General features: G+C 47.4%; 1 protein-coding gene across 7 annotated transcripts in view; it reads right to left on the bottom strand.

Annotated features, from left to right (window-relative positions):
• Positions 1-25171, bottom strand: part of Ttc23 (tetratricopeptide repeat domain 23) — a 64857-nt gene that overhangs the window by 11201 nt on the left and 28485 nt on the right. For all 7 annotated transcript variants that reach the window (XR_007593007.1, XM_050149165.1, XM_050149166.1 and 4 more), the window contains exons 7-9: positions 13571-13676; positions 3434-3561; positions 407-556 (exon numbers count right to left, since the gene is read on the bottom strand). Coding sequence is in view for 6 of the 7 variants with exons in the window: in XM_050149165.1 (XP_050005122.1) it covers positions 407-556; positions 3434-3561; positions 13571-13676 (384 nt within the window). In the remaining variant the exon portion in view is untranslated. The remainder of the gene's footprint in view (positions 1-406; positions 557-3433; positions 3562-13570; positions 13677-25171) is intronic.

The following is a 25171-nucleotide window of genomic DNA, read 5'->3' as shown; positions in this document are numbered from 1 at the left end:
GGAGAGGGGGGGGGAGAGATACCTTATCCCAGCTACATAAAGCAAACAAACAAACACACAGAAACTCTAGGTTCAAAGGAAGAGGAGAAGAAAACAAGCACCTTCATGAACTGGGCGTGCAGAACACCGCAATAACGAGAAAGGCTTAGTAAGTTAAACTATAAAATATTCTAAAATATTTGCATCGTTAAGCATGACTGATAATTCATTTTTTGAATGTATCTATCTTAGAGGAACTCTTTTACCCCACCCCCATCGTTAGTTTAAATCTACCCCAAAAGTGATGCTCTTCTACCTAAATAAGCCATTATACATTTTTACTTAAAAGTAGTGCGGTGGAGGGAAAGGCCGGGACATGGAAAGTGAGGGAGCGCTCCCTTTGGGTCAGTGCTGGCTTCTACTTTACCTTCTTTAGTTTCATGTGTGCTCCGCTGTGGTTTCCCTGTGCCAGGTCTGCCCTGCCCAGGAACCGGTATGTTTCTGCCACCTCAGGGCTGAAGTCACCAAATGCTCCGACTTTGGCTTCCAGGGACTCTCTCAGGATCATAGTCGCTCTCTGAGAAAAGGACAAAATGCTGTGTGGTTTAAACGTGCAAAGGAGTGCTTCGTGGTTGAAGGCGATTGCTATTGTTGCTGAGGACCCAGGTTCGGCTCTCAGCACCCACGTGATAGCTCACAACCTCTGTAACTCCATTTCCAGGGGATCCACCATTGCCCTGCTCTGGCCTCTGCAGGCATCAGACATACACAGATACACACAAAACATATACAGATATACATGAAGCAAAACACACAGAGACATGCAAAGATAGAGATAAATAAATCTTTAAAGAAGTTCAAGGACTAAGTAAGATCGGCGATTTTCCTCTCAGGAAAAATCATGAATTGATACACATTTAATGTTTTAAAGACGTGGTCTTGAGAGCTTGCACATTGTCTTCTGGTTAAACAAGAGGTAGTGACAACTTACCTGGGCAGAGGAGGTGCAAACCATGAAGACAGAAAGCAGTGTGGATTACCGTGTGCTATGGCTAGAACCCGTTCTGGCTAGCAGCACGAGCAGAGCTAGGCTGCGTGGGACCCTTCTGTGTCGGGGGCTCAGTTTATGTGTGATCTGCCTTGTCCTTCCGATGTACACAACCTTCTCTTCTGACCCAGGACAGCAGCTGAGAACTTCCCCGTTCCTATAGGCTCATCCATGGTGGAGCTGGAATCTGCTTCCCTGGCCCTTTGTAGGTCCGGGCTCTTCTCCCTCCATGCACAATACCCCTCTTGCAGAAGAGAAAACCAGGCTGTACTGTGGATCCTACTTCTGGACTTCCTGTTCTCTCAAAGGAAGCTCAGGGAGCCAAGTGAACATTCCACGGAGTATGCATGCTATCATGCGTTGCTTGCTTTGTTTATTTATTCATGCCAACATGGAATAGAAAAATCTGAGTTGGTCAGAAAACGGTATTTCCTGATTATTAATTTTTGCAGATACCAAGATGTACGGGGGTAAAATCAGAGCTTCCAACACATCCTGAAATTCTTTCCAGATCTACCACATGAAAACATAGCTATGGCCGCACAACACAAATGCCGAATTCAACAGTCAAATAGAGTCAGGACCACAGAAAGGGGTTCCCATAGCATGGCCCTGTGTGTGTGTGTGTGTGTGTGTGTGTGTGTGTGTGTGTGTGTGTATAGGGGAGGTGGCGGGACGGGGAGCCAGGCACGTCCTGATCCCGTGCCACAGACAGGCAGGCGTATGAATGAAGAACATTGTTCCTTTTTGGCAGTAACATTGGTTAGGGACTGGGGCTGGCACACTGAGGGTGGTCATGAGTAGAAATGAATTCCTTAGGCAAAACAACTGTGTAACTTGCCAAGTGTGGCTCATGAAAGAACTCAGAGGTCCAGGATCTCCAGGAAGACCTGCCTGTGCCCATCCCCTCCCAACACCAGTGAGTAAAGACTTAGAAGGAAACAACGGTTGGGCATTTGACTGTTGGGCTTTGGGAAGCCAGTCAGTGATGGAGAAAAAGGACAAGAGGTCCCTTTCCTAAATGAAGCCATTAACACTGCTGACCAGTCAGTGTAGCCTAACTGGTGGGCTGTAGGCCAACGAAAGACGCTGCCTTAAAGGAGGTGGGAGGCCTTCCTGAGGATGCTATCTGAGTTTGTCCTCTGTCCTCCACATGTGTTCAATATGTGCACACACACGCACCTGCACACACATGAACATGCAGACACACATGCATTAAAATAAGAAAGCTATTATTACAAGAAATTGGGTTAGGGAGAGGAACAAAGTGAGCCTGGAAATGTCAGCAGAATCTAGACATTAGAAGGGCCATTTGCCGCAAGGCATTAAAGGTCATGGGGAACCAATGAGAACTCACTGATCAGGGGTGCTTTCAAAATCTTCACAGAGCAAACAAGTGGGAACGAAGCCCCAGGGAAAGGGAAGGTGCTAGAGAGGTCCTGACAAGAGATGGTGCCTGGTAGGAGGGCAGATGTCAAACCCCACGTGTATGAAGGACATTTGGAGGAGAATGAGGAACCTGTGAAGTCCACAGAGGACCAAGGGTCTAGGGTAGGCATCCAAGACCCTGGCAGGGCCCCCTGTCTTTGGTTGGGTGGATTCAGAAGAACAGGGAAACACTAGTGGATCTGCCTGGCAAACTGACGATGTGCAGAATAAAAGCCCATGTTCCTTAACTGAGAGAAGAGAGATGAAGGACGAGGAAAGAGCTAAGGGGAGGAGTCCCCAGACAACAAAGAAAAAGCACGCTTTATCCTCATCTTCAAGATTTGCTATGCTAGACTGAAAACACACACACACGCATACACACATACACACACGCTCGTGCATACACGTGCACGTGCGCGCGCGCGCGCGCGCGCGCACACACACACACACACCAAACCTCTACTATTCTTTCTGGAGCTGCTACGATTTACAGGGAACAGGTAAATTTTTTTTTTAATATAATATAAGCTCGGACAAGTATAAGCTCTGGTTTTGTCCCACTTTTCTCAGCCACACAGAGCATGCCTTTACAGACCAGCAGTTGAGAGAGTGAGCTGAAACCTCTGTGCTGTGTAGTTTTCCCTTAGATATGAAAATTCCATTTAATACTCAAAACAAGACACTGATGGCCACAAGCCATCCCAGCTGGAAGAACCACCTGTAGTGAGTAGGGTTTGCCCACTGAGTTCTCGAGGTCTCAATCCCTTGTGATCTATATAGTTGGGTGCGGCATTTACTTTCTCACAGTTCGGTTTCTAAGAGAAAGTATGTGGATGCTCCTTGATTTATTTATCTGGCTCTCCCCAGAGGCTAGGACAACCCTGGAGATATTAGGTGCGTGATAGATGCTTGAAGACTAAAGGCGTAGTCTTTGCACCCACGTGAATAGCTCGACAACTGTGCTCTAAATCCACTTACTTCTTTTTGTCCAGTGATTTGCAGAAAATTGCAAAATTCGTCTTGAATCAAAAGGAACTTGGCTCTTCCTGCTCCTTCGGAATCCTTCACGTGACCCATGCTTTCCTGGAAATACTGCTCGGCCATATCTGAAAAGAGCACAGAACGCTGCTTTTGAAAATAGCTCAAAGATCCGAAGCAAAGATGGAGAAAATATTCCGTGAGTGACGGTGAAAAGTTTAAAAATAAGCGCTTGGACAAGAGAAGCCAGTTCCGGAGACTCTCCTGGGCTCGTTAATCTGCTTGTTTTAGCAGAAACTATTTTCACCTCAGAAGGACGCTGGCAATTTACTTTCTTATTTTTCAGACATCTCAGTGTTCTTGGTGATACAGAACGAGTTGGGGGTGGGGACTATCCCAGGCCTAAACACACTAGAGGATTTTCATGTGGATAGATCATTATCTCTGCCTAGAAATAAGTCACTCCTCACAACTCATACAGTTTTATGGACTCTGGCTGCAATCTTGTCATATATTTCTATAACACATACACACACATAACACACAACAACAACAACAAACATAGAAAATCTGGCTGATATATTACTGAAGAAAAATCCCAACCATTCTAAACTCTTCAACACGTGGACTAATAAAACAAGAGTAGTTTGACATAAGTGGCAACCGTATGAGTGAGAGAGGGAGTCCAGCGAAGGGAACTGAACCGCAGAGCTGCAGCTGCACTTAGCCCCTGTCATTATAACAGTACCTGAGATAAATCAGCATAACATGAGGGACAGTTAACCGCGCTCACACTCTCGGAGGAGTCAGCCTGTGACCCAGCGGCTCTGCGGCTTCTGGTGATGATGTGATGGGTAACGGTGAGTGTGTCCCGATAACTAGAAGTGAGGAGAATCAGGGAGGAGCTGGGTTCCCAGCCTCACTGCCTAGAGATTCTGCCACCTGTCAATAGCGCCATAGACTATTTAACACCCTGGGGTCTTGGGAGGACATGTAGCCAAAGTAGACAAACCCTGGCAAACAGGGAGCTTACTGAAGTTAAACAGTAAAAGGAAAGGTGTCAGCTCAGGGACTCCCAAAGCCAAATTCTCCGCATGAAGGAGATTTGCTTTCCCCAGAGGGACAGAGGGCAGGGATAGAGGACAAAGGGACAAGGGGGATAGGGTAGAGGGGTGTTTCCCAGAAGGACAAAGGGCTGCCTATAGATAGAAGGGGACAGAGGTGGCACACAGGCAAATGACGACTTATAAAGAGTAGAGGGGGGAGCCCTGGGTTAGGATGAGGTATTTAATTTGAATTAGGTATGTTAATTAGGTGAGCCAAAGGGGGCTTCTGATTGTTGGACTTCAAATACTTTGATAGTTGGACCTTGGTAGTCAGCCTCAGGAGGAGGAAGTGGCCAAGTAAGGGAGCAGAACCTGGGGGCTAGCTACAGGAATGTAATCTCATGGATTTTAGCAAGGCAGAGGGTACAAGGGAGAAGGGCAAAGCCTGCCAGAGCCATGCTTGCCTTGGTCAAGCCGCCGGGGTCCCTTCAAACAGTCCACGAACTTAGTAGAAAATAGTATATTCACTCGGTGTTTGGGTTCTCCCAGCCTGAGCAGGCCCGGGGACGAGACCTGAAGTCCATTTGAATGGTCAGAAACTGAGTGAAGCTCCCTGCCCAGAGCCAACCTGGCGCTTCTAAGATGTCTCCCCTGCTGCTCATTCCTGAGGCCTCATCCTCTGAGCTATCTCAACCACAATGTTTGTATGTGACAGAAGAACACACATGTGGAAAATATAACCTGCAAAGTTGATATTGCTTGGATACATGCTTTACATTAGTTTGGAATTAAACAAATCTTAAAGAGCAAACAAGAAAGAAAACAAATACAGCCAGAGCGATGGTCTACATGTTGAGCCCCCCTCAGATTCATGTTAAAATTCTAACCTCTAAAGTGATAGCATTTCCAGGGAGTCTTTTAAAGGTGATTTGTCATGAGGATGGGAACCCTCATGAATGGGACTTGTGCCACTGTGAGTCAGACGGACAGTCACCTTGACCCTACGTAGAGAGCCAGGGGAACACAGCTGTCTGTGGACCAGAGGCAGCTCCACCTTGACCTTGAGCTTCCCAATCTCCAGGATTTTGGAAAACAATTACAAGCCACCTAATCTGTGGTGTTGCTGGAGCGGATGAACTCAGCCGAAGGCCTCTACAAATAAAAATCAGTATAACTGCACAGGTCTGAGTGGAGGCTTTTAGTCTTTCCACCCTCAGAGGGCAAAGGATATCCGAGACACAGGTTCAATACAGTGATGAACACGCTCACTAAAATGAAAAGCTTCTGTATATTAAGCAGTTGCATGCCCGTTTTCATAGTTGTAGCTGTGGGCTTCTCTCACGCCTGCTGAAAAACACATGCATCAGAAGTAGCAGACAGCCAAGATGGACACTGAGCAGACAGAAACACAATGGAAATGGACAGACTGACCCAAAAACCCAGAAGCCTCGGATGGTGTGCTGAACAGCGGTCCTGTGTAGTGCAAGCTCTGAGAACATGGCTGAATTTGCAGCAGGAGTCTTAGGGGCCGAGACATGATCCAAGCACATTCCTCCCTCCCATGAGATCTTCAGAAAGGGCAGAGGTCAACACCTGGGGAAAGAGTCTTCCAGATAGAAACAACGGCAGAAAACTTGGGTCTGGGAACAAGCCGTGGTCATCAGCAAGGTCCCTGCCACTTTCTCCTGGGCATGTTCCATCCCAGGTTCTTCAGGGGAAATCAACAGTAACTGATCTGGACATCCCTAACTTTCTCCCAGGCCAGCAGGTGCATTCCTATGGTAGTCTCCACGTTTTATGGGAGAAGGTTCTCCCAGATGGAAGACATCATCTCATTGCTGACGCCTCAAACAAAGTACGGACTCTGACACTCACTTTGATAATCTGACGACAGTGTGGGGGGCGGTGCGGCATTTACTTTATAGATAAAAGCTGAACATGAACATTCTAAGTCTGATGAGACTGGGGTTTCCTGGAGTGGAGGATACTTGATATTTTGATTTTCTAGCTAACTGGGAACCCATAAAAGAGTGTGGACCAATCCTTTGAGAGTAAAAGAGAACTGGTCGGATGGGCAGGCCTGATGGTATATGACAGTAACCCTAGCACTTCCTGTCCTTGGTCTGTTCCTGGAAGGTCTCTTAGTCGAAGAAGAAAAATAAGGCTAGGGAACAGAATGTCCCTGATGGTAGATGTCACAGGCAAGCTGACCCTGTCTGTAATGACGTGCCAGGACCCTTGTTTCACGGGACAAAGGGGGTCTCAGATATCGACACCTGTCTGTAAACCTAAAATCGTTTTATCTTTATCTGGGATAAAGGGAAACTCTTTTATTGCAAGAACCTGACTTACTCCTTCACCTTTCCACGGCCCTAATTGAACTGCAAACCATGGTTGCGTGGCTGGTCTTTGAGGAGAGAGAGCAAAGCATGCTAGTCCACAGCAGAGGAGTCGTGTCCTGACAGAGAATGTTTTCCAGGGCCAGAAGGGAGAGCAGGGGCTCCCCAGACTCATCTGGAACAAGCGATAAGAGAGTTTCCAGAGAGACAGGAAGCCATGGCCTCTGGACAGGAAGTCATCTCCCAGCGTGTTCCTGTGTTCTGTGGCACTTCTAGAATCCTCTGCAACCTGATGCCAGGAGCCTGGGCAAAGATGAAGTCATACCCTGAAACGTGGGAGCATGACTCAGCGGGTAAATCTGAGTCCTGACAGCAAAGGTAAGCCAGGACCATAAATCTCCTGTCATTCCCGAGGGTTTGGGTTGTCTGTGAGCTCCGGCAGGGGGAGGAGTGATGCTCTGGACAGAGACTTTGACTGGCCCTACAGACGGCTCCATCTGTGGACTTGAAGCCAGGTAGACTTGAGTGGAGAGGTTCATACACAGACAAAGGAGACAAAACTCTGTTCCAGGAGCCAGAAATTAGAGGGCTGCAGAGAGGCCCAATGGATGTTGGGAAGCTTAAAAAACTCTGTGTGTGTGTGTGTGTGTGTGTGTGTGTGTGTGTGTGTGTGTGTGTACGCGCGCGCGCATGCATTTATTTATAAGTGGGTATATCGCTGCCGGGCATCTGTGACTGAGGACAACTTGTAAGAGATGGTTCTGCCTTTCTACCACTTGTGTCCCTGTGGTCAAACTCAGACAATGGTGGTAACCAAACCCAGGCTTGGTGGTAAGCACTCATCCCCTCTGAGACGTCTCTCTAGCCCTGGTCAGGAACTTCTAATTAAAATAAATTCCAGTTCACCTGGGCTTCATTTGCCTGAGGCTACTCTGAGGCAGGAGGAGGGGTGGTAAGGAGAGCATCCTTCTGTGGGAGGGCTCCCCGGACAATGTGGCAATTATCTTTTGTAACAGTCTCAGAAAATAGTCTTTACACTAACTGCAAAGGCTTTAAGGACTCCAAGAAATTTAAAAAGAGGACGTCTCTAATCCTAGCCTGACCTTCACCCAGCAAACTGACTGACCCGTTGAGATCACGGTGGGCACTTCTATCCCGAGCTACCCACCTAATGGGGCCATGGCGGGTTGGGGGGAGGCCTGTGTCCCCTTACTTCTCTCACACATCTGACCCCACACAGTGGGAGGCTGGGCTGTTAAACCTGCTGTACAATCTGAGGAAGTTCATCTGTTTGGCTGAGGGCAGATATATATCAGAAAACATGGCGGCTACTTGGGAACCAGGCCAGAAGAAGCTTGCAGGCCATAAAGGTGCCGAGTGTCTTCACAGGGCTCGACAAGGGGCTCAGACCCCATGGGATCTGCTTGTGTTGGGGCTCCTCGCTACTCAGAGCTGTCCAGACTCCCCAGTTCTATCCCTCTACCACATAAGAGTGCCATGCAGAGCCACACCAACAGAGGTTAGGCATTTTGCAACCTTAGATCTCTAGCCCCTGAGTTTTGGGAAGGGTATGTGTTCTCCACAGGGATGCCTTAATAAAAAAAACCTTTTTCAAAAGCATCTGTGTATAAATAGCACATTTTTTCAGAGAGGTTCTGAACACGAATTAGATGCTGGTGACTAAAAGGATGACCCAGGCCTTGTGAATGTGACCATCACAGGCTGTGCAGTTTGGCCAGTCCAGAAATGGCACAAAGGGGCCACAGGTGTCACTCCAGACACACAGGAAAGAAGGCAGTGGGCCAGGTAGGGTTCCTGAGGTTTCTGCTCCAGGCTGGGTTCTTTTCTAGGAAAACGGTCCAGGCATCTAGGCTTGGGTGAGTGACAGACCACCCTTTCCTTCCACTGGCCCCAAGAGCTGCCGATAGAACAGCCCCTACCTGTGCTCTCGGGCTGGGTTACTTGTATCGCTAGCACTAGGGATGCGACATTCAGTGTGACCACCTCTCTGGGTGGAGGGGATGGGAAGGAGGCAGTGTGTAGTCTCCATTCTAAAGCCTTGCCCGTCTTTAATTTGCCGAATGACCTTGCACTCCAGTTCTCTATATTGAGGGTGACTTCCAGAAGTTTCTGAAAGGGGAATCCTTCAGTGTTGCCAAAACAAACAAACAAACAAACAAGCCAGTAAGAGCGCCCTTTCCTTCTCTTGGCCGCATCCATTTCTCCCTCGCTTCCCAAGGGGCTCAGAGCAGGTGTGGAAAGACATCTGCTTGTGTTGCTCACAGGCAGGCAAACGCAGGTTGGTCGGCATTCTTATAAGCTATGAGCCCTGAGTAGAGCGGTGGGGGTGAGGAAGGGTCTCTCAGAGCACACGGGGCTCTGGGTATGGGAGGACTGGGGAGGAAAAGGAGATCAAGAGCGGCAACATCAGGATGAAGGGACATAGAAAGTCACCAGAGGTGGTGTCTCTAGATTCCTGCCAGCAGGGCTATACCACATCACAGCTCCACCATGGCTGCCTCAGGGGAAGGACTGGAGGAAGCAGCTGAGGAGGGCCACAGGAAGGTGAAGGTTTAGGACAGTGGCTGCTCCCTGGGGCCGTGTTACCTGCCAGGAGCCCCCAGGCTCCAACAGCAACAAATGCCTGGGGCCACCTGACTTCTGGTCTCTCAGGACACTCAGGGTTCAAGGAGCAGAGGAAGGGTGGGGTGTGCCCAGGGCAAGCAGAGCAGGGAGGACACAGGAGGAGGAGTTGAGGAAAAGAGGAGGCATAGAAGGTCAAGGAGACCAGTAATTACTTTAAAAGAGAAAAAGCTTCAGAAACACCTTTTTTAAAAAATTTCTACCTATGCAAAATGTAGGGAGAGGCTAGGAGCAGTGGGGGAGACAGGAAATATATGTATTTGTATAGAAGAAATTGTACACAGGGAATCCAGTTACTCAGAAATCCCTGTCCCTAGGCTCCAACAGGGCAGACACCATTCCTTCAGCTGTCTTGGGACTCAGAAGAACTCCTCAGCCTGCTGGCGCCCAGGACCATATGGGGCCATTTCCAAACAAGGCTGCCTGCACGGAGCAGGCCCTGAAGCACGAAGGTTTACACTGAAATGTACTTGGCCGGGGACCATTTCATCTTAATATCCTTAAGGAGAAGCGTTATAAACACAAGGCCAAGGCCCTGGACACTTAGCAGGGTTGGGAGAGCTGTTAATACCAAGTTTGTCTAAGGCTGCTCTGGGAAGCTGGCCAGGCCCAGGTTAGTGACATTCCACCAGCCTGAATTGGGAATCTTCACGCAAGCACAAGCCTCCCAGACTTCTAGGGCAGTTTTGTCTGCGCGAGGAATGCAGGATGGCGCGGAGCAAAGGCACCAGCTCCGGCATGTGGCCCGAAACCCTTACGTCTGGGCCAGTGGCATCGCTTTTTAGCAGACAGTGCCTTCAATGGACATCCAGTAGAAAGCAGGAGCAGACGGGCAAGACGGGGAAAATCCTCAAATGGGAAATTAGGCTTTTTAAAGATTCTGTTGTTACATTTGTGTTTTTTTCTTTTTTTCCTCCAAAAACAAAAGCAAAGTCAAAAGTCTATGTGAGGTACAAACAGGTTTAAATATAAAAGATAAAAGGCCAGATTGCCCCGTGATACTCTGAAAGACACGCAGGTTTGTTTCTGGAGGATCTGGCTAGGACTTGGGGGGCCCAGAAGTGATCACAGTCCAGGTCAGAAAGTCCTGGGTGGGTGAGAGCAGGGGCAGGGATGGGGTGGAGACTGGGATAGACGCTCTATAACTTCCCAGCAGTCCTCCTCCCTTTTTCCTGCAGGGGGCAGCAGAGGCCTGGACAGTCCTCAGCCCCCGGTGGGAGTCTCACAGCCTTGCCTTGGTAGCTTCCTCTATGTGAGGGGACATCAGAGAGATAACAGGCACGCGGGGGACTGTGCTTGCTTGGTCTCCAGCTGTATTCCCTGCCTGCTGTGTCTGTCCTGTTCCTGCTTTCAGAGGGAAGTTGAACCCCTGGGCCCCCGTCAGGCTGTTCTTGTTCGGCCCGTGCACAGCACACTTGCAGCATCAACAGGCACAAGCTACGACAAAGCCTGGGTCTCCATGCGCTGGCTAGGCCACTTGGTTTCCGTCTTGTCTTCATCTGCCACCGAGGGAACAAAGGCTCTGACAACAGCAGGCTTCAACAGTTGGGATAATTGCGGGGGGCGGGGTGGTTCCTCCACACAGGTACTCATTTCTGATTTACTTGGGCCATGGAAGAGTTTGTTTGCTTTACACAGCTCTTTTGAGGTCCACACTGCTACTGGACAACGGGCGTGGCATGTCCTCCTACTCCATGGGCTTCTCTGCCAGCATCCTCACTTAGCATGTCCTTAGCTTAGCTTTAGTAGCCAAATTGCCCATCAAATCGCCACTATTATCATCAGGGTGATAGCGGTCCTCTGATTGGCAGGTGCTGAATCTGAAGGGGACCAATCAAGGAGCAGCCCTCAGGCTCATCTGGACTTGGTGCCGAAAGAGGGACAGCGACAGACAGAGAGGAGCTTCTCCCGGCCGAGAGAACGTTCTGGTAGGAAGAACTGGCTGTGGGAGCATCTTTGAAACGCTGGAGGTGACGGGTCGCGCTTCTAGGGCTGTGGAAGGTACAGACAGCGGTCGGAGAAAGCGCAGTGGCTGCGCACAGTTCTCACGCTGCTGCAGCTGCCACCGCTGTTTCCTGTGTCCTGGAGTCACTTCTCCCTGTCCTGGCTCCAGCCCCGCCCGCTCTCCAGCCATTCCACTCCTCATACACCTCGTACACCTCGCGGAGCTCTTTGGATGCCCATCAGGAAGTGTTCTCTCTGGTCAGCCCCAGGGGCTGAGGGTAGACCTTGTACAGGCTTCTGGGTTCTGGTCCTTCCCAGAGGCTCTCTACATCCTAGTCTTCAGGCTGCCCTCACTCATCCAAGGCCCCATGTTTGCTCCAAACTCCACAGACTCTTGCACGGAGGTAGGGAAAGAAAGGGGGAAGGTATAGGGCTAGTCCTTACGTATAACAAATGATAAAAAGCATCTGGGGATGACGCTCTGGGCGCAGACCTTGATATTCAATGGCTTGGGAAAAAATCACGTTTTCTCTTGACTAAGAATCTTCATCTAAAACTGGAGCTAAGTAAAACAAGGCCAGTGTGTCTGATGCCCGGATGAGTCATTTAGTACACACATCAACTACACCATGGAGGTGCTACTATCACCCCCACTTTGTAAGGGAGGCAAACCCAGCTGTATATATACATATATATATATGTATGTATATATGTGTGTGTGTGTGTGTGTGTAGAGTTTACACACACACACAAACAACTCAATTTGGATTATCACCAATTCTATAAAGGGCAAAGCAGATGGGTCTAACAGCGCTTTGGAATAATACCCTCTTTGTGCACAATTTCTGTTGGTCATCATTCACTTCTTATAGTCAGCAAGGGAGTCCACTGTGTATTGGGTGGGGCTCAGAACCAGAATAGCCTCCAGGCAAAAGGACCCGTTCGTTTTTAGCTTTTGCCTCTTCCATCTGTTAGTTAGGGTCATCTCTCAGAAGAGACCATTGTCTTCCTCTACCTCTACCCATTTTAAATTCACTTGGCTCTTCCTTCCATCTCTGCTCGGGCTCTTCCAGGTCTGCTGGGTGAGCCAGGCATGTGGAAAGAAGAGGGTAACCTACAGAACCCTGCACCAGCTCCTGCACAGACCAAGTCCCTGCGTGTCTACCATCTTTTTGAACCAGGTTGCTCCTTGGGGCTTCCCCTTCACTTCCTAAGTCGGGCCTGTTACCCTGACTCCTGCTTCCTGAACTGACTCCACACTCTTCCAACACTAACTTCTGTCATCCTGGAATCAATGTTAGTCACGATGATTTCTATCTGATATCTTGAAATATACCTGTATTCTGTGTAGGCTACACACCATTTCTGAATAGCTTGGTCCCACCAAGATCACTAGAATGTTTCCTGTCGCACACAGGAGGCCAGGATGGTGGAGCGGAGAATCACCAAATCCCATGTTCTAACTCTCCTGCCAAGATAAGAAACTGCATACTGAGCGGCTGTAGCAAGCTGCGTGGTATCACACCTGATGGAGATGTATAATCAACTGAGATGGCTAAGGCCTGACCCATGCTATGATCACGCAATGATTATCAGCTGCCTGCATATGCGTGAACCTATGGACAGTGCCCACCTGGCAGTTCGGGGTTGGCAGCCCATGCCTTCTTAAGGGCCGGGAGAGCTTTGCCCAGGGAGAGAGGGTAGAAAAAGAGGGAAAGAGAGAAGGAGAAGGAGAAAGATTATTGTAAATAAAGTCCTGAAAACTGCTGCAAGAAGAGCTCCGGGTGTTGCGTTTTTCCTTGCGGGATGAGGGTGGACGTGACAAGCGGCAGCTTCCTTTTGAAATCCTGACACTGTACATTTTACCCAGGCTGAAAGCCCTGCCAAGCGAGTTTGGAGTTCAGAGCTGTTGCCCCATAGCTCAACAGTAGTCACCTTGGAAAAGCAGAGATGTCCCTATCGGCTGCCTGTGCATGAATTCCCATTGTTCATAGTGGTGTTTTGGATGAAGGGTGACCCTCTGAAAGGTTAAAGGACAGATTGAGGAAAGCCCAGGGAAGCTGCACAGCAGCTGAGTCACAGGGCAGAGGGTTCACGCCACAGCCTCACCCACCAGTGACACACGCCCAAGCCGCTTGTGTAGGAGGGAGGGGGTCTGTTCTCACCGTAGTTCTCGTGCCTCCCAGAAGCAACAGCAGCCCGGGCAACAAAGTGTGCAGAGTCTGCAGCCTCCTCTGGGGAGGGATTTTTACTCAGGACGATGAGATGTGCCTGTCACCACAGAGAGAAAGAAACAAGGTGTTTACTTGCTTGGCAGCAGCAATGGGAAACCATCCTAGCAGTGATAAGCAGGAAGCCAAGGAACTTTCCAGCACGCTGGAAGGGATGATTGATGAAGAAGTGCAATTGACTTTTGGGAATTTGAAACGCATTGGGTGGAGGCCAGAACCCTGGATGCAGAATTCACTTGGCTGGAAAACGCAGGTGGAGGCAATCTCCGAAATAAATCCTTTAAAAGCTTATGGTCATTTGACTCAGCAAAGATGACCAAGGTGCGGGGGTGGGGGAGGGGAAGTGAAAATTTCTATTGAGGTGCACAGGAAGCAGGCAAGCCCAGCTCCTGGCCTATTGTTCAGCCACAGTGTTGAGCTTCCTGCAGAGGAGCAGCCTGCTCTCGGTACCCCAAGCCCCCCTGACTGCACCCTCTGCAAGAGGCCCACGGGGAGCTAGCTGCTCAGTTCCTTTGTAATAAAGTTAAATTTAAAACAGCTCAATAGAAAAAAATGGTATTGTATAAACACAATAAAAAAATCTTTTCAAATAAAATCTCAAATATAACCCTTCAAAGAAAACGTTACTAATCATCTCCCTGTCGACATTTCAAATCAGAAAAATAAAATTGGGCCAGAGAGATTGCTCAGTGGTTAAGAGCACATACTGTTCTTGCAGAGGACCAGAGTTCGATTCCCAGCACAGACATCAGGCATCACAGGCGAACTCACACGTAGATACACACACACTTATGCAGGAAGGAGAGCAGAGATCTGTTCTCACCTGTGTGTTTTGCACAGAGACGCACACACACAAATAAGTAACAATTAAAATTTAAAAAGACCGTAAGTAATTTGTTCACATCCCTCCAATAATCACTTGAAGAATACCTACTGGGCAAGCTGTGGACAGTCATGGAAAGCTGGGCTAAATGATCTGATATGATGTGCTCATTCAGGACGGTGGGCAGCTTGGGGCTACTGCCAAAGAGCGCATGCCCGTTACTTTTCTTACTCTTTTTTTTTTTTTAGATTTATTTATTTATTATGTATACAACATTCTGCCTCCATGTATGCCCACATGCCAGAGGAGGGCGTCAGATCTCATTACAGATGGTTGTGAGCCACCATGTGGTTGCTGGGAATTGAACTCAGGACCTCTGGAAGAGCAGCCAGTGCTCTTAAACACTGAGCCACCCCTCCAGCCCACTTTTCTTACTCTTATGAGAAAACAACGGACATAAACAGCTTACCCTAGCTCACGGGACAGTGGATATGTCACGATGGGAGGGATGGTGACAGGAGCACCAGCCTATTGGTCACCCTGTGCTTCCGTTATGAAGAAAGAAGGGTGCTGGTACTCCTCGGGCTTTCTCCTTTCCTCTTTTTCTCGGCCTGGGACCCTACTGGGTGCGAGGAGCCAACCACTTGAGGATGGGTCTCCTGCTCTCTCTGCTTCCTCTCTGGAGACATGAGACCCCCTCATAGACATGCCCAGAGGTGTATCTGTTAGGAGTCTAAATCCAGCCATGTTAGCAATGAAGATTAAACCCCATGGAGCAACACAGAGAGGAAAACGCTAGGCTGGGCAGGCAGAATGTGACAACAAGCACTAAGATTTAAGCTGTACTTTAGTTCCCAGGTGTAATGCAACACTTACTTTGAGGATACTTTCGATGATCTTCAATTTACATATGAAAACTGAGAGTGCTGACTGGGTCTGGAATATTCCCCAGAGGTGCCTGTGTTAAAGGCGTGGTTCCCAGCTGGGTGCTCTGGGGTGTGCTGTGTTAAAGAAGCAGGGCCCGGTGGGAGATTTGGGGCCATTAGAAGTGTGTTCTGAGAGAGGATTATGGGACTCTAGGGTCTTCCTTGGTTTTTCTGGCCACCATGAAGTGAGCATCATGAACTCCAACCTTCAAAACGGTGACCCACATAAACTTATCTTCCTGTTTGGGTGGGCAGTCTTCAGTGGGGGTTACAATACTGGAACACTGACAGGGTAAATGGTTCAGATATCTCACAGTAAAGAGTGGAGGTAAGCTCTGGCTTCGATATGCAGGCTTCAAATTCTGCTTTTGTACCATGTCCTGAATGTTGCTATTCATCCATCAGCCACGGCGTGAGACAAGGCCAACTGTTGCCAGCACATGGGTGGGAGCCATGGCTTAAGAGAGCTCTGAAATCATCCCAGTAGGGTCTTCTGGTCTGCACCAAGCAGCACTCCCATCTCTGAATGTGTCTCTAAGATTACAGTCAAGGAGAGGTAGTACTGCATTGCTATGCTGCCTCATTTGTTAAAATCCGAGCAGCCAAAGCTTGGGCTTGCTTGCCCCAGCCACCCCTGCTGGCATTGTTGGAAGACTCAGAGTTCTTAAGCAGAAAGACTTGGATATAAAACAACCTTGCTCACTACTAGAATTCTTGTGAAAGAATTGAACAAGGGAACTGAGGAAGCCCCAGAGTAGTCACTAGTTTCAAATTGGCACCAAAAAACTGTTCTTAAACTCTGATTTGCAATACTGAAATAATAGCAATTTCAAAACACAGTTTCATGGACTGCCATTCAGACCACAGGGCTGAAGGGTGGAATCAAGTTATCAAGGGTTTGGTGTTTGCAGAAAGAAAAGAAAGAGTAAAAATGCCCCCCAAAGAAAAAAAACCATGTAGGCAGACTTGTGCGTCCCCCTGGCTATTCACCCCCATGGCCCACTGCTAGAGAGGCCTCTGCAGGATGCTCAGGAAGGCTTTCCGGGGCTCTTTACAGAGATTCGACACACCAACATCTGCTGTTTCTGACTGAACAAAACTCAGATTCCAAAGTTTCTGTTTCCTTTCTATTGCTGTCACAAAGCAGGGAACGGTAATAAATTTGCCTATCAAAATTATTTTCAAATGAATAATTACATGTTCTGAAAGGATCACAAGTTGCTTCTTGCCTGGAGGCTGAAAGTGACACCTTCCAGTAGCAAAAGAACAACAACACTAAACACCCACTTACAGTAGCAAGAAAACGGGTCCCAAAGGCTCAAGGCACAGTGGTTCTCAACCTCCTGATGCTGTGACCCTTTAATACAGTTCCTCACGTTGTGGTAACCCCCAACCATAAAATTATCTTCTTTAGTACTTCATAACTGTAATTTTGCTACTGTTGTGAATCACAATGTAATTATATGAAACTCAGGATATCTGATACGCGCCCTCTGTGACGGGGTCCTCTGACCTCACTGGGGTGGCCAGCCACAGATTGAGAAACACTGGCTTAGGAGCTCTGAATTCATCACACGACTGTCCTGACCGCAACGCTTTCCTGCGTGAGAGGCTGATACTGTACAAGCAAACACTGATCATATAGTTCATAAATTCAGTTTCTGGTCGAATTTATTACTTAGTGTTCAGGAAGCTTTTTAAAATCACATGCGGGAGGGAGGAAGGAGTGGTGCGGAACACCCAGGGTGTTTAAAATGTGTCAAATTAGCATCTCATTTATTCAGTAAAAATTCCATTCATTTTGGCTTAGTTTAATTTATTCCTATTTGGCTTAGTGTTATTTTAATTTTGAAGTGCTTTCTACTTGCCAGATATTGTGCTAACACTAATTCACACACAAAAATATCAAGCTGGTTTCAGTTCGAAAGGAGATCACAGATGAACCACAAAAATGTAGGGTGCCTGGATTGTGGAGTCATACAGACACGACTTACTATGTTTTTGCACTTAGCTAACTTCCTCTCTGTGTCCCAACTTTTATAATTTTTAGTGGATATTGAAGGGCGAGAAAAAGATGGCATCTGTGTACAGGTTAACCAATAGGATGATCTTGTGCTTGGGTGTCCAGTCTCAAGGCCAAGGTCTTTACTATTTATACCATAAGAACAAAGAAGGGACATTCTCTGTGAGTGGAAAGATGAGTGGTGAGTAAAGGCCAGTGACTCTCAGCACTCTGGTGACCTGTCCACCCTGCTCTCCTTCCGTGCCCCAGTGACCCACAGGGAAGATCCAGGGAGTCCTCCCTACTACTCTCCTCCCACAGTCCAGGCTCGGTGACTGTCAGTCAGAGAACTGTGATCCCATACTGCCTCCTCTCTGGGATGCAGGGCTGGATTAAACAGCACAGAGAACACAGAATGGACTAGAGAAAACACATTAAAGCAACAAATGTCTCTACTCACATTGTGCCTCTCTGGCATTTGACAGACACACTTTCCTCTCTGTGCAATCTTTGCTCGACTGCCCAGGTTCTGTTTGCGCCCATGAAGGCAGCATTAGTTGCTCACTGCAGGTCCAGGAGCTGTGGCTCTACCGCATCGAGATAGCTTCTAGTGCTCTGCTCAGCTGCCCCGCGTGCCCTCTGAGTGTCCACCGTCTATCACGAAACCTTCACTTCCATAGAAGCTTAATCTGAGACGGTGAAAATGGGGATCTTTCTATGCATCCATTAGTAGGGAAGCAGATGTAGTTTGGTTTATTTGTACAATAATTTATCACTTCGGATATATATTAACCTGGCTACAGTTCGGAAACACAAACAAGCAAACTTGCAAAGAAATGAAGACATCAAAGCCCCAGTGATCTTCAGGCCTCAGTACCATCCATGGGAGTGGCACTTCTCCTGCTGAAGCAGGTGGAGCAGCCTGGACGCCTACTCCCCTGCATCCCCAACCCCCACACTTCCTCTTCCACCTGGCTCCTTGGGATGTGAAGGGTAGCTGACAAGGCCTGAGAAGGACAGGAACATGAAAAGCAACTTACAAGGCTGGCGGTTTTGCAGTCCTGTGGAACTGGAGCACAGCCGCAACTTTAGAACAATGCTAAGTAAAGGAGCGCATCCACAGCCCTGATGCTGTGAGTGAGAGACTGGAGGGCAAGGAAACGGTGACCATGACGATGACAAGAGTCCCGCTCGCCTCTACTGGTTTCCACAGAGCTCAGGCATTGGACCCCACTGGTACTCTATAGGGGCTACCACAGCAACTCCTTCATCCTCCCCAGGGTGGGGTTCCCCCTTATGTCTCCGGTCTATCTGTCTGTCTGTCTGTCCGCCCTTCTGTCTGTCTGTCCATCTATCTTTATCTATCTATCTATCTATCTATCTATCTATCTATCTATCTATCTATGTTCCTCAGTATCCTATAGTGATATCCTTACCAGCTGTCATCCTAAAATTGAGGCAGAATGCTAAATATCCTCAAATTGGACTTTTAAAATCAACTGGGTTAAGAAAACAACGACAAAAAACCAAATAGCCTTTAGTCTCTCACACTAACCAAGAGCATTTGTTGAAAAGAAAAAAACTCACTCAGGGGAGCAGCCATGGCCGTCTTCCTCAGTCCCTGTCAAATAACAGAGTGGGTATTCGTTCTAGTATCTCAGGTGCATTTCTGGAGGAAACCATGGAGTCCTCCGCTCAGATCCGTCTCCCAACCAGAGCAACCAGAGCCAGGGCTGGCAGACTCTTATCTAAGTGGGCCTGATGCCTTGCATCTGTAAAATGTGCGGTATTCCCTGAGGAGGAAACTCATTGGCTAGTAAAAAAAGATAACAGTATTTCTACTTATGCAGAAATACTCAGACACAGGGTACCTGGGTGACTGGAGATAGATTTTTGTCTCCTCCATTTTGTCAGAGGGAAGTCTTCTGCTACAGCTAAGTGCAGAGGGAGTATACACATAGCCCAGGGTACCTTTGTGGACTTAGAATACTTTCACCTAGACAATAAAAACATACAAGGGGGTTGGTAACAAAGTCTCAACTTAGCAATAAACAGCCAGGGTCTCTTTGTAAAGCAAAGGCAAAAACCAGGGAGAGACTGGGGAAGGAAGGGGACCAATTATGGGCAGGTACTTATTCTGCCAAGTATGGTCTAATCAGATTATACACTATTTTGTTTAATCCCAAAGGACCAGTGACAGATGCTGTCTCCTCTTACAAGCAAGGAAGTAAAAAGCATCAGGGTCACACGGTGGGTCAGCCCAGAGCACAGAGTCAGCCTAAGTCCGACAACACTCAACTGCATGCTGTATTGGCCCAAATCGTTATCAAACCACCAAGCTCACAGAAAGAAGACGTTCTTATCAGTGTAATGGACAACTATTTAAGGGTCAGTAAAAGGGGCTGCTAAGTGTTGGACTCTGCCAAGAAATAAAGGAAAGTGGCCAGGCTGTGGTGAGGTACCACCATGTGGATACCCAGGCTGCTTCTGAGAACTGTGGAGGCAGGGAAGAAATGGGGACGTGAGGGTGGAACAGACACCCCTGTGTCTTCCAGCTCAGGCCCATTCATCGCCGTGTCCCTGCGTCCCTGAGGCATGAGCTTTTCTGTGCTTATTTACAACTGACCAGCTTTCAGCCTCAGCCCCACCACAGATGGCCATTCCATCTTCGGCTTCTGCGGTGACATCCTTATGCAAGATAGATCAGATTACAGTGCAAGGTGGCCTCCAGCCTCTGTCCAGTAGGGAAGCCTCTCCTGAGGGGCTGGGGCTGCTGGAGAGGCCTGGCCAAGCAAAAGATGGTCCTGGGAAATCCCCTGGGGGGGAGGGGAAGGGGAATCAGATGAGCGGAAAGTCACTAGGGGTAGACATCTAAAAACGGAGGCCCTGGGCTAGGCCCATTTCTTTTAATAGTCACAGAGAGTCCTTCGTGGCTTTCCTCCAGAAGTCAATTTTATCTCTCCAAAGGGCTTTGGGAGAAGTCCTGCTGTTTATAAGGATTAGCACAAAAATAGACATGTCAAGGGTTTATATTTTCTTCTGCTTGCAAGTACAAGCTTTCTTAAAACTTAACTAGATTTTTAAACATATATAGTCTTTTAAAAACCTTAAAATCTTAAGTGATGGAAAAAGACACAAACTAAAGCAAAACAAAACAACAAAATCTGTTTACGTGCTTCACCCTTCCTCCCGCTCCTACAGTCAGTCACTATGAACACACACACACACACACACACACACACAGGCACACACGCACTCAGTAAACACACCAAATGCACAAAGGCGCCATCACAGCGTGGGCTTGCCCCTCTTGTCCGGTCTGCAGGCGGGCAGGTAAACAGCTATCTTTAATGACGACTGAGGTTGAGGATGAGTTTTAAATGGCCTCTTCCCATTTGATCTCTTTTCTGTAAACTGCTTTTGCCCTTCGTCCACGTGTCTAGGAGTTAGCGCTTTCATCTACACTGTGTAAGACCCTTTCTACATTTTCCCTTTGACCGTCTTTTCATTATAGAAACTGTCGCTCAGTAGCACTCTTCCGTTTTTCCACGCTGTCAAATCTCCCCGTCTCCCCATCTTCTCTTCACTCTGTCACCCAATCTATACCATCGGCAAACATGCAAACGGACGACGTTCGAGCAGTGTCAACCCTGGGCACCGCTGGCAGAACCTGTCACCATTCCGACAGGAAGGAAGACTCCTGAAGAGACTTCTGAGCCCCTCCCTTTGGCTAGCAGACAACTGAAACAATGGACTTGCCCAAGACTCTCACGCGGCAAGAAGGAAAAGGGAAGAGCTTTGGTGCCAGCCAGAGGGGATCTTGTCTCTTGGAAAGAGATTTACAAGTTGTCGGGCATCGTTGCCGGAGACTGGAGCCAAGGCAGTGCCGATGGGCAGGACACAGCGTGGCCAGGCCGCTTCGTGATGCAGACTCCTCCCCTCCCAATTGAACCCGACCCCCATTTCAGGCAGGGGTGTCACTGGACCCCTGTTCCTTTTCTGTGTAGCCACACTGATCATGTCTCCTTTTCTGCTTTTCACCGTTGCTTTTGACTGAACTGCTGAGCACAGATGGGTAGCTGACCTCAGCCTGCCGGGGGCTGTCAGGGGGCTGACTCTGACAGGCGTTACTTAAGAGCAACGTCTTCCCTTTTATGGCACCTACATTTATGTCACACTTAGAATTTTTCGTAAAGGATAAAACCTTTGCTAGCTTTTCAGAGAATTGAAAAAAAAATTAAAAGTGCCTTATTCAGATGATTTCGAATAAATGAATTATACTCGTGGTCAATCCACAGCAGATGCCCAGCTGATGAGGAAGAAGTGCTGCTGCCCACAGACGGTCCTGAGGTAGGTGGAGGTGGAAGCCTCCAGCTGTCGGCGCCCTTGGCCGACACAGGTGGGGACCGAAGCCGCATCATCCAGCCCCACGGACAAATGTTCTGATTTCATGGGGCTTTGCAAACCAAAGTCTCCTACTTTCGTGACTGAGCAGCTCTGGAAACTGAACGGGAGAAATATGCCTCTCAAGTGTCAGAGTCAAAACATCAGTTCCAGCCAGCGCGGCCACAGTCTTCATGCCCTGCAAACAAACCAAAAGCAGCTGCACCCACAGCAATCAAGTGTTGTGATTTTTTTCCCCCTTAGATAAGAAAATAAGGTGTGATTGCCAAACTCTGTCAGTGAGGAGTTTCGCAAAATGGAGCATTTGCTTGGTCTTCCATAGCCCTGGCAGGTGAGCCGCACTCTTTTTAAGTTCCTGGAACTTTCCTTGTGGAGTGGCTCGGCAGGATTTCCTTCACTCTTCCCATCTTAATGGGCTACTTCTTAAAATACTGTGGAACTTTCCTGCATTCTACTGAAAATAAAACGTTTTTCTCTCTGCGTGTGTTCCTCTCACTCCAAAGGAATGAGGAAAGAAAACCAGCTGGGAAGAGAACAGAACCTCTTTGTGTGTATTTAATAAATGCCGGTTACGCGTGGTTTCCTTGGAGACCTGTGACCACTTCGTTCCTTTCCATACCTCAGGTAAATCTCCTCAAGAAAAGGGGAACAGTGATAAGTGTTTAATAATTACTATTAATAAGGAGAAGTAACTCACCCTGGCAGCAGGCCCGAGAGCTCACACAGCACTTGGTGTTCTGAAACCCGGAGCAGTTCTGTGACGCCGCCGAGAGCGCCTTTGTGGATTTGCTGTGAAGGGGCCCGGTGACTAGTCTATAATCAAAGAGCTTGGAAACTGAAGGGAGTCTGGACTCCAAGCCTGATTTTCTGACTTCAAATTCAATGTTATTTTCTATTTGCCAAGTCTCTCTTTATTTAAAATACTCTTTAATCTTTACTAACCTTAAAAGTAAACAGAAGTAATAGTTAACTATCAAACTTGCCAAGTATTCTAAAAGCAAGTAACTTCCTCTAGAACCCAGGTAGAGAGAAACTCTTCTAACTCAGATTCAAAATCCAAATGCAACAGAAGATAGAAATTTGAACATACAGAGACAAATGAATTAGAAAAACGTCACCAATAAGCTCGGCAAGGTTGTGATACACAAGACGGATGGACATTAAAAAGCATGCATTTCTCTATCAGTGACTACTGGGGGCCAGTAAGCGGGGGAAGGAGAACTGTGGTTGGAATGCAAAATGAAACTTAAAAAAATAAAAGAATTTTAAATACTATTAAAAAACATAGGTGACAAGATGTGTTGGTGAGGACACAGAGGAGGGGCAACCCTCATATTGGAGCACCTCGTTGGTAGGAGTAGAAAACACTGAGGTCGCTTTGGAAAACAGCCTAGTGGCTCCTCTGACTCAGTGGTTATTCCCAGTCTTACACTCAAGAGAAACCAAAGTGTATGTCTGTATGACACTTGAAATATAAATGCTTAGACAACATTAATGATAACAGCCCCAAAGCACAAACAACCCAGTTGTCTATCAAATGGTAAGCTGATACAAATCTAGTATATCTAGACAGTAAATCACATGACAATGACTAAAGTGAAGATGCTAGACATGAACAAACCATGGTTATGGTAAGTCAGACACAAGAGGCCATATATTGTCAGACTGTTTCTATGAAATGTCCAGAACAGGCAAAACCACACAGAGAGTAAACAGATGGTTTCTAGGAGGAAGAAATGGAAGATTAACACTAATGGCTGCAGTAATCTCGAAAACTCTACAAAACTAGATAGTGGCTGTAAAAATTTGTAAATGTAAACACCACTAAATTGTATACTTTAAGAGAATAACTTTAATGCTGTACAAATATATGATCTCAATAAAAATATGAGCAAAATTTAAAAACAAATGACAACTTGGGTGAAAATATTTACAACATATATTATGGATACCGGGATCAATATTGTAATATGTAAAGAGCCTTTAATAGATATGAAAGGCTAGATCAAAAATCCTGTTTATAAATTGTCAAGTGATATAAGTCACACAAAACGACAGTTCACAGAAAGAATTAGAGTGCCTTTAACATATGAAAAGATATTCCACTCCAGTTTTAAAAATAGAAATGCAAATTTAAGCTATATTGAAATGTCATTTCTCACCCATCAGATTGGAACTAACTGGAAAGCCTGACAATACACTTTGTTGAAGCAGGCTATGGGGAAACTGGGATTCTTATACAAGGCCTAGAAACACCAACGGCGTGGGCCCCTGAAAGGCGACTCTGAAGAATAGCACAACTAAAGAGGAGAGAAAAATAGCAATCCATTTTGCAATAATATACAACCACCAAAACATCCTGGACTTAATCTAGGGGCCTCACTCTGTGGTGCTTTGAATGAGAAGGGCCCCAAAGGCCCGTCTGTTTGACACTCAGTTTGGGAAAGGATTAGGAGGTGTGGCCTTGTTGGAGGAAGTGTGTCACTGGGGGTGGGCTTTAAGGTTTCAAAAGCCAATGCCATTCCCAGTTATGTCTCTCTGTCACATGCTTGATATGTATGTGTTACTGACTTAGTGGGGATAAGTGAGGGCTACTCCTAACAGCAGGTGGCAACTGATAAAGGCAGTAGCAATGATAAAACAGAAAAGCAGTGTTCTACGACTATCAATGTTAAGAGTGTATTAGGAAAGACCTATCAATAGATGTTAGACCTAGGGAGATATTTGACAGAGAGCAGACTATAGAAAGCTAACTAGGGGAAAGAGAGAAAACAGTTACTGCACAGTGGGGAAACTATGTAACAACACAGCAGGGTGATGAAGTCATCCATCTAGACAGATGCGCACTGTCCGAGTCTGTCCTTGGCCCCTCCAAGGCATCCCTTTGACCATGTGCATATATACACGAGCGTGTGTTTATAAGGATTTCCATATAAACAGACAGGGAAACAAACATAGGAAGTACTATAAATGGTGACTACGGGTCTCACAGACAAGAGGCACCAGCAAATTCATTTCCCACTCATGTAGCGCCAAGGTTTCCTGAGAGTGAAAAACCCTGACATTCTGCAGTCACGTACGTATGGGATTCCCTGACCTGGTTCATACTCTGAGACACGTGCATTTCTGTAAGTCAGTGGTTACTCCAGTGCCTCACAGATTATTAGGTTTCCCTTCTCAAGTAAAAAAATCCACACTGGCATGTCTACCACACTGTAAAACAATGTAACCAACTGCTCAGCTTTAACTAGCATATCTCGGTTGTATTTAAGCACACAAGCCTTTTCTAGAAAGACCCAGGAACGCCGGGGTGCACTAGCACACTGTGGAATGTGGCTTGGTGATACTTCTCTAAACTGAACTCAAATCTTTGCATGCAC

This window comes from Alexandromys fortis, unplaced genomic scaffold, assembly GCF_014885135.2.
Source record: "Alexandromys fortis isolate MF-2015 unplaced genomic scaffold, M_Fortis_MF-2015_v1.1 scaffold_67, whole genome shotgun sequence".
NCBI classification, from domain to species: domain Eukaryota; kingdom Metazoa; phylum Chordata; class Mammalia; order Rodentia; family Cricetidae; genus Alexandromys; species Alexandromys fortis.
The sequence above is the reverse complement of the archived record's forward strand: the minus strand, read 5'-3'. Positions and strand labels throughout refer to the sequence as shown.